Below are 12,433 nucleotides of genomic sequence, written 5' to 3' on the forward strand. Positions count from 1 at the left end.
CTTTGTACATTTTTTCACAGTAATTAAGACTAAGCAGGAGAATTTTTTTTTAGCAAAGTACTATATGTAATACATCAAATGTGGAAGATACATAAAAATTAAACCAGGGTCAATCATGTTACTTACCTATTCAAAAACACTCAGGTTTCTCCCACTGTCTATCTAGAAAAGTCTCTTTTGCTAAAAATAAAATTTCCCACAAATCTTTATTCATCTAGTTCATACCATTATTCTATAAACACATCCTGAATGCTGTTCCTCTTATTCTTTTGCATGATTTAACTACCTACACTAGATGGTGTGATGGGCTGACCACATTCCTCTTAGAAAACGAATGAAGAAATTATTTGCCCAGCTGCCGAGATACTTGCCAGAAAACAGACCTCAGTTCCCTGCCTCATTTAGAATTTCCTTTCTGAAAAATAACACCTGTTCCTTCCTAGGGAAAACTGCAACAAATGTCTGGACAACACAGATGTATAAAACTGTCATCTAGGGACAACCTGAGGGATCATTACAGGTAGAGAGCTTCCCATGGAGTTGGCTGAGGATTCCAAAGAGACCGCATCGCAGCTCAGCTCTGCTCTGCTCAGTTCTGCTTCCTTCTCTTCTGTCTGATGGTATTGATCTCAAAAATTCTTCCTAATAAAACTCGTGCATACTAATCTCCATCTAAGTATTTGCTTCCCGAGGAGCCCAACTTGAGAAACTATCCCTAACCTCTTTCAAGAGGTTTCAGTTTTCATCCTAACTCCTTCCCAGTGCTTTCCAGAGCATTATAAAAGTTATTCGCATTAAAACTTTAATACATGTATACTATTACTCAGATACTAAGCGTGTGCTGTGAATAGTGTAGCACAGTGATATAGTTTGTACCAAATACTTTGTATATTTAGTTATGAATATATGAGGAGCTCTGAGAGGTCTTCTGTCCCAAATCTCTCAGTTGCCTTTGGGGACTATATGAGGCCAAAAGAAGTTAGGTGGCTCATCTCTTTTCATGCACTTTTTACATTTCAAAAAGTACCAGAAACATAGTAATTGTTCAATAAATAGTAATTTTTCAGTTATTGCTCTTACTACTATAATTGTTTCAGTACTGTAGCATATCTTTTTATTTTGATAAATGTACCTGGAATTAAGATATTAGCTCAATTTTTACAATATGTGGAGTCAAATAGTGTACCACTCAAGAAAATTCTAGTATAAAGAGGTAAAGTAACTTGTCTATAAAAATGTAATTATGTCATCTAATATCAAATAATATGTCCTTTCTATTAATGCCTAAATGCTTTCACTCTAGTATAATGATTTAATTTTTCTAGATTTCCCACTGGCCTTAATTCCAAAACATTTTTTTTACAGCTAGTATGCAGAGAGGACTGTATCTGATGGTGGTGACACAGATAAACATGACACAGTTCCTGATTTGAAAGATAATTGCTAAGTCCTCTATGTCCCTTTGAGGAGAGACCACATATTATAATTGCTTAAATAATCCCAGAGTGAATGAAGTATTAAAGAAAGAAACAGCATTTTTTGAGTGATCTGTTTTTATTAACTTTCATACTTCTGCATACTATTTCTATGCTACCATACTTACTCTCAGGACAGAAGGTAGTGGCAATTATCATGTGATTAGAGAAGAGGGCTAGCATTCTTCAGGGCCTGGAATAGGACTTACTTTTATACTCCTACTTTTATATCTGGCAAAGTCACATCCATTCTGAAACTCTAGATTGACTGGCATCTTTTCAGTAAGGGCTTTCATTTGTTCTCTGTTTTTTTATTTTCTTTCTTATTTATTTTCATTTGTTCTCTGAATAAATCATTCTTTCTTCAGTGCTTTTGTATTTTTTTCCCAATGTTGTTCTACAACATGTGTCACATTATAGTAAGGTGTTCTATTATTAGATATTTAAGAAAAGAACTATTATTTGCCTTCCTATCCTCAGCATCCCCCATAGTGATTGACATGTACTACATGCTTAGTATAGTTGGCCAAACTAATATTAAAAAGCAGCCTTTAGATAGTGCTTAAGAATAGAATACTATGCAGCCATAAAAAAGAACAAGATCATATCCTTTGGAATGACATGAATGGAGCAGAAGGCCATTATTCTTAGCAAACTAACACAGGAACAGAAAACCAAATACCACATGTTCTCACTTATAAGTAGGAGCTAAATGATGAGAACACATGGACACACAGAGGGAACAACATACACTGGGGTCTATTGGGGGTGGAGGGTGACAGGAGGGATAAGATTAGAAAAAATTACTAAGGCTTAATACCTGCGTGATGAAATAATCTATTCAACAAAGTCCCATGACACAAGTTTACCTATGTAACAAACCTGCACATGTACTACTAAACTTAACATAAAAGGTTAAAAGAAGAAATTTTTAAAAGAAAGCATTTAAATATAAGGAAGAATAAGGATTATAATATCATAAATTAAATACACATTTTCTCCCTATTTCCTCATCTAAAAAAAAAATCTCCCTTGTACATAAATTCATCTCTGTGACTTCAGTCTTAATAGGTCAATATAATTACTAACAAAACAACAAGAACAAAAATGTATGCTTCAGTCATCTTGTGTATGGTATGTTCATAATAAGTAAATATAAAAATTATATAAATATGAACATTAAAATATCATACTTTTCAATACAAGTCTATGTTAAAGATAAAATCATTAGTTTACATAAGAACCTCAATCACAAGATAATTGATAACTAGGTAACAGTCATATTTTTTACAGGCCAAACAAAATTAATTTCTCCCTTTTCCAAAGTTATAAATCTAACTGCCAATTCTGTACTTCCATTATTTTCCCTCATGCTGCTGCAGATAAAGAAATTGGTGTATTTTGCCAAGACAGGATCCCAAAGAGGTACATAAAAAGAGGACTAATTGGCATTCATTTTGCTATTCACTACATTAGCATTTTTATGGCAATTTATGAGTTTTCTCTAATATCTCACTTAAAAGAATATACAAGAAGTTAGATATTATTTTATTCCCATTTTTTTTTCATGTGGAACTTTAGTGGTCCACGCAAAATGTATATACCTCATAGTAGTAGAAACTAGAACTCAAGACCTTTAATACCAATGGCCTGATTCCTCCCTTTGCAAGGGAGAAAAGATGTTCAATACACTTCTACTCACACAAACACTGGTATAGGGTCTTGTGCTCTAAACTCTAAACATAAAAGGAACTACAAAGTGCACATACTACCTTTCAAGCACTGGCTGATTATGTGTAATCCTGACTCTCTAAGCTTTCCCAGAAACAGGAAATTCTCTTCATAAACCCTTTTATACTAGGCATTAGTGGACTGCTGAGGAGGAGGATAACTAACCAGAAATATAGGCTTAAATTCATTGTTGAAGTGATTGTAGCATAAACTAGTTCAGAAGTGATGTTATTTGTTTAGAGGATAATGATAATTTCAAGGGTTTTATAGGGTTCCTTGGATAGTTAGGAACTATCACCCCTCTTTAGGAAGATCAAAAACATGGTAATAGGGGGAAGTGAGTATACTCATGTGATAGAACAATAATTACTAACAGATTCCAAATTTCCTCTGTTAGAAAAAGCTAACTGTAAATTCATGAGTTTTAGCATTTGAGATGTAGTGAAGATTAGGTAATCATTAATTAGTATTTTAATATAAAAGTACAAACCTAGTTTTTTAACCTTTATTTATATTTGTTATTTAATGAAATTATATGTATTCTTTTAATGATTTATTGTTTTTATTGAGGTAAACTTTGAATACTATAAAATGTATTCATTTTTTAATATGTGATTAAGTTTACAGGGTTGTACAACAATCACAATATAATTTTTGTACGTTTAAATCAACCTCCTCCACAAATAAAGCAACGAAAATACCTCTAGCCAACCTAGTTTGTTCTTAACCAGAAGAGAATCAACATCCAAAGTCATTTTACATAACATCTGTGAGATATTTGATTCAAGAAATTTACAGAAAATTGATAATATATTTGGCCTATATATTAACTTGAGAAATTAAACAATAGATATTTTAGGAACATGAAAAGACATCCGCAAAGTCGCCAATTTGGCAAACACTATTTCAGCATCTCCTGGTTATATTTTAAAAAAAAAGTCACTTCTTCTTGATATTAGCAGAAATAAAACATCATTCTAGCTTATAACTAAGTTTCTATTAATACTTACAAAAAAAAGAAAATAGTAATAAAAAACAAAGCGAACAAAATACTTACAAAAGCAGCTCTTATGTCAAAATCATAAGCCTAAAATGTTTCAGATCTACTCACTGCAAAGTTATGATGATAAATTTAAATATAAAACAACACAAGAAGAACTGTCTAATCACAACAGTATTTTAAAGGAAATAGTATAAATAGTGCTAATAAAAGAGGTCAGCCCAAAGCAAAATAGGTAAGTCGAGGTAATTGGTTAAATCGATTATTTTTTGTCTAATTATTAAAGATTTACATTTCTAAGTTTGACCTTCAGATATCTACTCTTAAATAGGAGATCTGATTGAAAGAGCCTTTAAAATAAACATTAGAATGAAACCTTTAAAATAAAAACCCACTAATCTATTCAAAATGGTAAGCCTGAGATCATATACATAGTTTTCATTATGTAGATATAATTTAAATAGATAACAGTTTGTTAAAATTGGCATGGAAAGGAAGAATAGATCAGTCTGTGCTGAGGAATTTGGGATAATACTGATTACTTTTAGACAGCCAGCCAAAGACCAACAGGACCCCATTATAAGTTTATTACACTGTTCACACAACACAATACTCTAGTCAAGGCTCGATTTTAATATTGTTGATAAAATAGCACTTGATTGCATTTACGACATAGCATCTATCTTCAGCAATAAGACTTTTTCAAAAGATTGAGAAAACCCCTAATTTCTGAGATTTTCTTCAGCAATAAGATTTTTCTGGAGGTTTAGAAAGTCTCCAATTTGTATTTTCCAAAACACACTTAACTACAGCAAAGAATAACTAAGGAGAGCTTCTCAAGTGCCAGTGAGGAAAAAGTGAAAACTGCTTTTCAGCTAAGCTAGAAGTTTACAATCATAATAGTTATGCCATTTCTTCTGAAATCTTCATGAAATCTGCCATTTATTCTAATATAAAAATGGAAATTAATATGATTACAAATCTACTGATGAACTTAACATTCCCTCATGCAAATTTAAATGCACACTTGTCATATACTACAAAGATCACAGTATATGTAGTAAAAAACTGGAACATTATGTGAGACAATGAAGCCAAGTCTTTCACTATTCTTAATTATAATGTAGATTATGATCACGAGCATAGCAAAGAAAAAGGTAAAAGTATGAATATATCCTTATTACATTTTGACCAATATTTTTACTACCCTCATCCAGATCTTTCAATGGAGTTATCTCATAGCAGTCTTAAGGGTTTACAATTTTATCTTTTTTTTGAGGATGGGGTCTCACCTTGTTGCCCAGGCTGGCATGCAGTGGTCCCAGGCTGGAGTGCAGTGATGCAATCTCAGCACACTGCAACCCCACCTCCTGGGTTCAAGTGATTCTCCTGCCTCAGCCTCCTAAGTAGCTGGGATTACAGACACATGCCACCATGCCTGGCTAACTTTTGTATTTTTAGTAGAGATGGGGTTTCGCTATGCTGGCCAGGCTGCTCTTGAATTCCTGACCTCATGATCTGCCCACCTCAGCCATCCAAAGTGCTGGGATTACAGGCCTAAGCCACCAGACCCAGCCAATTTCATCTCCTTTTGTTTACAGATCTCTGAAGATGTTAATGAGTATACCAACAATTTAACAAGCAACAAGAAAAGTTAAAGCTATAAATAATCAACAAACTGGAAATATCAAATTCTATCTAGAGAAACTAAATATTCAAGCAAGACACCTCACTTAAGCAGTCACATTCCATTCAGTGAAGATAAGCACAAGACATACCTGCTTGACCAGTGGTGATACTGACAGCCGCAAAGAGCCTCTGGGATCGACTTAAGTCAGAAACTCCATTTACAGCTTCAACTTCAAAAGTATAATTAGCGTGGGCTAGCAGGTCCATGACAGTGACATAGTTGTCCTCTAATCCAGTCTGCTGGGGCATGTATCCGATGTTACTCCCACAGGGAACACATTCACCCTGCTCCCAACTGCACCGCTTACACAATATTCTGTAGGTCACATCATTTCTTCCCCCATTGTCTGCAGGAGGACTCCATTCCAAACTTACTGTGGTTTGGTTGATGTTGAAAATGAGGTTCTGTGGTGCAGATGGAGGCCCTTGGGAAACCAAGAATAAATAAATAAATAAGCAAAAGTAGAAAAAAACCCATACAAACAGAAAGAACAAAAGCATCTGTATGGGGCATTATGTTAGTGGCTCAATTACCAAAGAGAAATGAGTTGAAATGCTTTCTTTCACATAAACATTTCATTACCTTTACTAGAGAAGCTGTATAAAAGCCTCCTTGAATTCACTTGGCAAGAGGCTTTATTTATTTTCCTTTTAATATGTCAAAATGAAAACAGAATAACAACTGTCTTTGTACTTTTGCCACAGTCTTTAGCTATTTTCCTTCCAAGCAATTAAAACAGTACGGTTAATGCACCTAAAAAACCAGCTGTTCAATAGTTTAAAAATAATTCTCCTTTTAACCATAAAACAGGGAATACATTTATTCATTTTAATGTACTCAAGAATGATTTATAGTAATGTCTGAGATTGGCTTTAGATTTGGGTCTCAAACATTCATTAATTGAAAAAGCTAGTTGTGAGATTTGCTCTATTTTGTGAGATCTGTTCTATTTAGTGATGTAATTTTAATTCAGAAAGCATTACTTTTTAATAACATTTACTATCCATGCAAGACCCTAATAACTTTTTTTCTTCGATGGAGTTTCCTTCTTGTTGCCCAGGCTGGAGTGCAATGGCACAATCTCAGCTCACTGCAACCTCCGCTTCCTAGTTAGGTTCAAGCGATTCTCGTGCCTCAGCCTCCCAAGCAGCTGGGATTACAGGCAGGCACCACCACACCCAGCTAATTTTTGTATTTTTAGTAGAGACAGGGTTTCACCATGTTGGCCAGACTAGTCTCAAACTCCTGACCTCAGGTGATCCACTCAGGTGACCTAAGGCTCCCAAAGTTCTGGGATATAGGCATGAGCCACTGTGCCCGGCCAACTCCATAACTCTTCATTTTATTTTTTATCCCTTTTAGACAGATATTGTTAAAATGCATCTTAATTTAGCAGACATGGAAATAACACTAAAGATGATGTAAAATATATTTATATTACTAACCTTACCTGCTTATGAAAAATATTTTACATCTTAATATTTAAAATATTTAAAAATTATATCTTAAAATTTACATTTAACAACATTCAATATTTAAGTATAATTAAGAATGAACTACAAATTCAATATCTATTTCAATGATGTCATAACAGTAAAATTAGTAGAAAGGATTGGAAAGTCCTTCTTTACTTTCATAGTACAACTCACTTGTGCATGCAACGTACGGTGGGTCAGATGGAGCCCTGTAATACCCATCTTCACATTCACATCTGGAGGAGCCTTCTTTATCAGAAAAACTGTGAGTTGGACAACGAGAGCACTGAAGATCTTGAGAGGAAGACTTGTAGAACCCACGGCCACAGGCTGGGTATGTAAAAGAAAGTAAAAATGGAGACATGAGAGCAAATAGATCTTCAAAGAAAATTTGTATTATTTAGCAAGGAATCAAATATCAAATCTGATGCATGAAAAAGAAGCTCTTTATGATAAAATATTCATTTTAGGGTATATCAATAGCCAAATGTTATGACAGTTCATTTTAAAACAAAATAATACCAACAAAGTAATACAGCAAACTTGCACCTCCAGTTGGCATCAGGCCAAAGTCTAGAGCAGTAAACTGAATACAGACATAATTTATTTAGACAAAACCTTAGAATATTTAATTCAGATATATAATTCAAATTTAACTTTGATTTCAACATGATTAACTTGTTTGTTGGTCTGCATTAGAACATTTCAAGTTATGTTTTCTTAATCTAATGTAGCTTTAAACTAACTTTTTACATGTTGATTTGGTTCACGTTGAAAAATATTAATGTAACTTTGATTACAAGACTAGAAATAATAATGATGTAAAAATTTTCACCAGAAAATGATAGAACTATATTCCCCCAAATTTTCAGGATATTGCAAGTTATAATTTCAACAAATTTAAGTTACAAGGCTGGCTGGTTTCCACTAAGTGAACTTCTTTGTTACTAAAAATAATGAAACCCTATGAATAGGAGATGGGTGCACCACCAGAAACAAGGGGAAAGTCATCAACAGCAAGTACATTATGGCCCTGTTTCTCCTCTGCTGAGGGAGGGTTAGGGTGCAATCACACTAACACAGCAACTGCTCTCAGCAATGAACAGAGATAGAGAGCATTTCTGCCACCTCCTAATGAAGTTGCTCTTATTCACTTAGATTATGTAATTAAATCCAGTAACAGCATACCATTTAATAACACTGGATATTTCATATATTTATATTTATCTTCAATTAAATTTAGTAAGTTATTTTTCATTATTTCAATAATTTGTATTAATTGATCATACTATATATTGAATGAATTCAATCTATCCTTCATATGAATTAAATATCTACTTAAATTTTAATAACCTTCACATTTAGCAAAAAGAAAATCATATCTTTGAAGAAAAGTTAGTGAATACTTAACATAAATAAAAATTCAGCATTTAATTTATTGGCTGAAATTTAATTTAATATTATCCATCTGGGTATTATGCAGAAAATTAACTATAATTTTCACTTGGGTGGGGGGCATGGAAGGCAGGAACAATCGTAACTTACTGAGATGGCAGAGTTCTGAAAAAACAGTTGAGTCACCCCTTACTTCTGTTCAAATGCCAAATTTTAATGCACAATTTTGAATATATTTGGGAGTTCAAAATACTTTGGGAGGCTTTAACAAAGTAGTTATAAATTAGGGACTCAATTTAAAGGTACGTTATGTAGTGAATATAGATCAATAGATGACAGATAGATGATTGATAGATGATGGATAGATGATAGATAGATAGATATAGATCCATCCATACATACATACATACATACATGCATACATAGATTTATACAAGGATACAACCATCTCATTGTAAATTAATGACCTGCTACTGCCCTCAGAAGCCAGTTGGCTATGTTGTCTTTAGTTGGCTTCTCAATTAATATAAGAGAAAAGCAGTTACGGAAACATTAGGCAAAGAAGCACAAGGCAATCTTTACATGTTCTCAGTAGAAATTATTACAAATATATGGCACAGAGAGAACAATGAAATTGATTACTAAATACCATAATAAAAATATAAAACGTTAAAATGTTTCTAAAGATATGATCTTGCCACATTAAAAAATATGGCTAACAGAAAGGACAAAGGTTTAGCTTAGATTTCTCAGGATGGAACATCCTATTTTTTAAAATATTCACTCTATCTTGCTCTGTGTATTATCTGTAATTCAAAAATCAGAAGCAACATTCTGTAAAACAGAGAAGGCAATGCTTTACTCACAACTTGCTGTCTGAGACATTAAGGCCTGAAGAAGTAAAACAAACAACCAAGGCAGACATCCAGACAAAGAAGAGCTGTGTGCTGACAAGTTTCTGATGACATCATATGTATGTTTACTGTTCTACAGGACAAGGAGGTTATGGGGGGACAATGGCAACATGATCTGACATTTCCAAAATAATGCCTATTAGTGGAATTCTCCTCAGAATTCTCATTCTCCTGTTGCAAATAAAAGCCTCTAAATAAAGGCTGATTCCCCTTTTCCCACAAATGAGGTACATTCCTTGCTCAACTTATACATGATTTCAAGAATATATATGATACCTAATGTACAGAAATTTAAAACTCTTATCACTTAACTTTCAAATTGCATTGAATTCTGTTACCATTTTAACATATGGAAAAACAGATTTAAAGCAAAAGTAACCTGAGTTCTTCAGATAATTCTGTTTGTCTAGGATAAAACTGGATTTAAACCACAGAACTACTGACACTCAGCCATATGCTATTCTATCACCATTTACTGTTAAATGAGCCAAAGTTTGACACTTATGTAATGGATCTCAAGAGCTTTAGCTACCTTAAAACTTAATTTTCAATAGAGCCTTATTATTTTTATTATACATTTTTAGTAATTGAAAGCCATTACTTTAACTTAGAAAGCTATGAAATAATATCATAACATAACTTAAGAAGAGACATTAAACAGATAGTCTCAGTTTCACTATGAATTTTGACACTGATGATACCTGCACAATTATGGAATATATGTATGACTATCATTAAATAGATAAAGGCAATACTGGAAAAATGTGATCACAAAAGTCTTAACATTTTTTTTCTTTGAAGCAATATTCAGTCTCAGTTCAGTTAATATTGAAAATAATAAGTTGTAGCAAGCCAATTTACATTTGATCTATAAGGAAACTATCAATTTAGAGTTATTAAAAGTAAGTACAAAATCTTTGGAGCAATGCTGTTGAGAGTAAAGCTAAGAACATGCAAAAATAAAAGTGGTACCTCTTAGGGTAACAGTGATCCACGGGGTGGAAAAGCTTGGGAAAACAGTAACAGATGCTCTTAAAATTAGAAATTGTGATAAGATAGCTACATGAAATACCTCAAGTTAAATATTCAATGAGATAAAGAAGAGTAAGTGGCATATCTGAGAGATATACACATACAGGAGAGTTAGACAAGCTCACCAACCACTCCCTAAAAAGCTACATGGAAAGGCTGGCGATTTCTCCTCTTTCCAAATGCAGCTGGTCTTCTGGAAACTACTAGTAAAAAGTATTCAGAGGTGAAAGCCTTCTGAAACCTTAAAGATAAATTCCCTTCATATGTAATTATGAAGCATACAACAATAAATTTCTAGGAATTGTGCAACAGTAGTTTTACAAATTTTTCTTGTTTTATTTCTCAATGTGTTCAATAGCACATGAACTCAAAACAAACTGTGATTGATACAGTATGTAGCCTTTGATATAGTACCTGTGGTTAAAGTTAGTCACATTAAGAAATATCACACACTGGGGCCTGGGGGGTGGGGGACTAGGGGAGGAATAGTAGGGGGTGGGAGGATTGGGGAGGGAAGCATTAGGAGATATACCTAATGTAGATGACGGGGTGATGGATGCAGCAAACCATTACCATGGCATGTGTATACCTATGTAACAAACCTGCACGATCTGCACATGTACCCCAGAACTTAAAGTATATTAAATAAATAAATAAATAAATAAATAAATAAATAAATAAAATGTAGCATTTTAACTTTGCCTCTCTCGATGTTTTCAATTTTCTAACTGAACATAGTTTAAAAAGTAGTTGTACTCTATTGATAAAAATTAGAGATACATATAAAATTTGTTTTAAATATTTAATTACTTTTGTTACAAAAAATCTTTCACTCCCTATTTTAATAATAGTATTTTTCCATGAAGCCATGAAGAGCTAGGATTGATTCTTTTGACTGTTCTTTTAGTCCTTAGGGCCTTAATGAATAAAATAAGTTCATTATCCTAGAGTTAAAAGCTGTAATCTTGTCAGATTTCATATGTTAAGCAAGGTTTTGCTTAGTCTGTTCTTTAAATGCAAAACCACCAAAGAAAAAGGAAATTTAGGAAACACACGAAACTTCTATATACCAGAGTAATAATATTATTTACTGCAATATAGCTACTAAATTACAATGCATTATAAGATCTGCTATATTATTTACTGTTATGAAATAAATGTAGTTTATTATAATTAATCACAACTATTTAAATGAATATTATCCCACAAAATTGATTTAAATAATATTTTTAATTTAAAATTTTTAACAAACAACATAAATGGCAATCAGATTTCCCATTTATAAATTAATTAAGAATTAAAAAGCACCAAAATTCTGAAATCAAATATATTTAAATATAGAAGAGAGTTGATACCAATTCCTTGTTTGCTGATTCTCCATTAAATTCTCCTAACAATCACATATTCCATAGTTGTCTTCAACAGACATTTTTTTAAGCAATGGAATGCCAAGCGTCTGAGTTTATACTTGCATTATGCAGTCAGTCGAACAATCAGGATACTGGTATAACAACTGTAAATGAACAATTATAAAGGCCACCCAAAAGCCATATATTTCCATGCCGTTTTAATAGCTTAAGCAATTAGGTAGAATGGAATGTATCCTTTTCCTGAATGGGGGTGCAGATACCCAGACTTGGTCCAGTTCTTTAGGTTTATGACCTATAGGGGCATGCTTGGAAGAAATCTTATCCAATTATATTTCTAAGAATACTCCTTCC

General features: G+C 33.0%; 1 protein-coding gene across 16 annotated transcripts in view; it reads right to left on the bottom strand.

Moving 5' to 3' along the window:
- Positions 1-12,433, bottom strand: part of EPHA7 (EPH receptor A7) — a 185,039-nt gene that overhangs the window by 114,878 nt on the left and 57,728 nt on the right. For all 16 annotated transcript variants that reach the window (XR_013534867.1, XR_013534866.1, XR_013534868.1 and 13 more), the window contains exons 4-5: positions 7,546-7,701; positions 5,985-6,320 (exon numbers count right to left, since the gene is read on the bottom strand). Coding sequence is in view for 12 of the 16 variants with exons in the window: in XM_035296352.3 (XP_035152243.1) it covers positions 5,985-6,320; positions 7,546-7,701 (492 nt within the window). In the remaining 4 variants the exon portion in view is untranslated. The remainder of the gene's footprint in view (positions 1-5,984; positions 6,321-7,545; positions 7,702-12,433) is intronic.

The sequence above is a fragment of the Callithrix jacchus genome, chromosome 4, assembly GCF_049354715.1.
Source record: "Callithrix jacchus isolate 240 chromosome 4, calJac240_pri, whole genome shotgun sequence".
Lineage (NCBI taxonomy): Eukaryota > Metazoa > Chordata > Mammalia > Primates > Cebidae > Callithrix > Callithrix jacchus.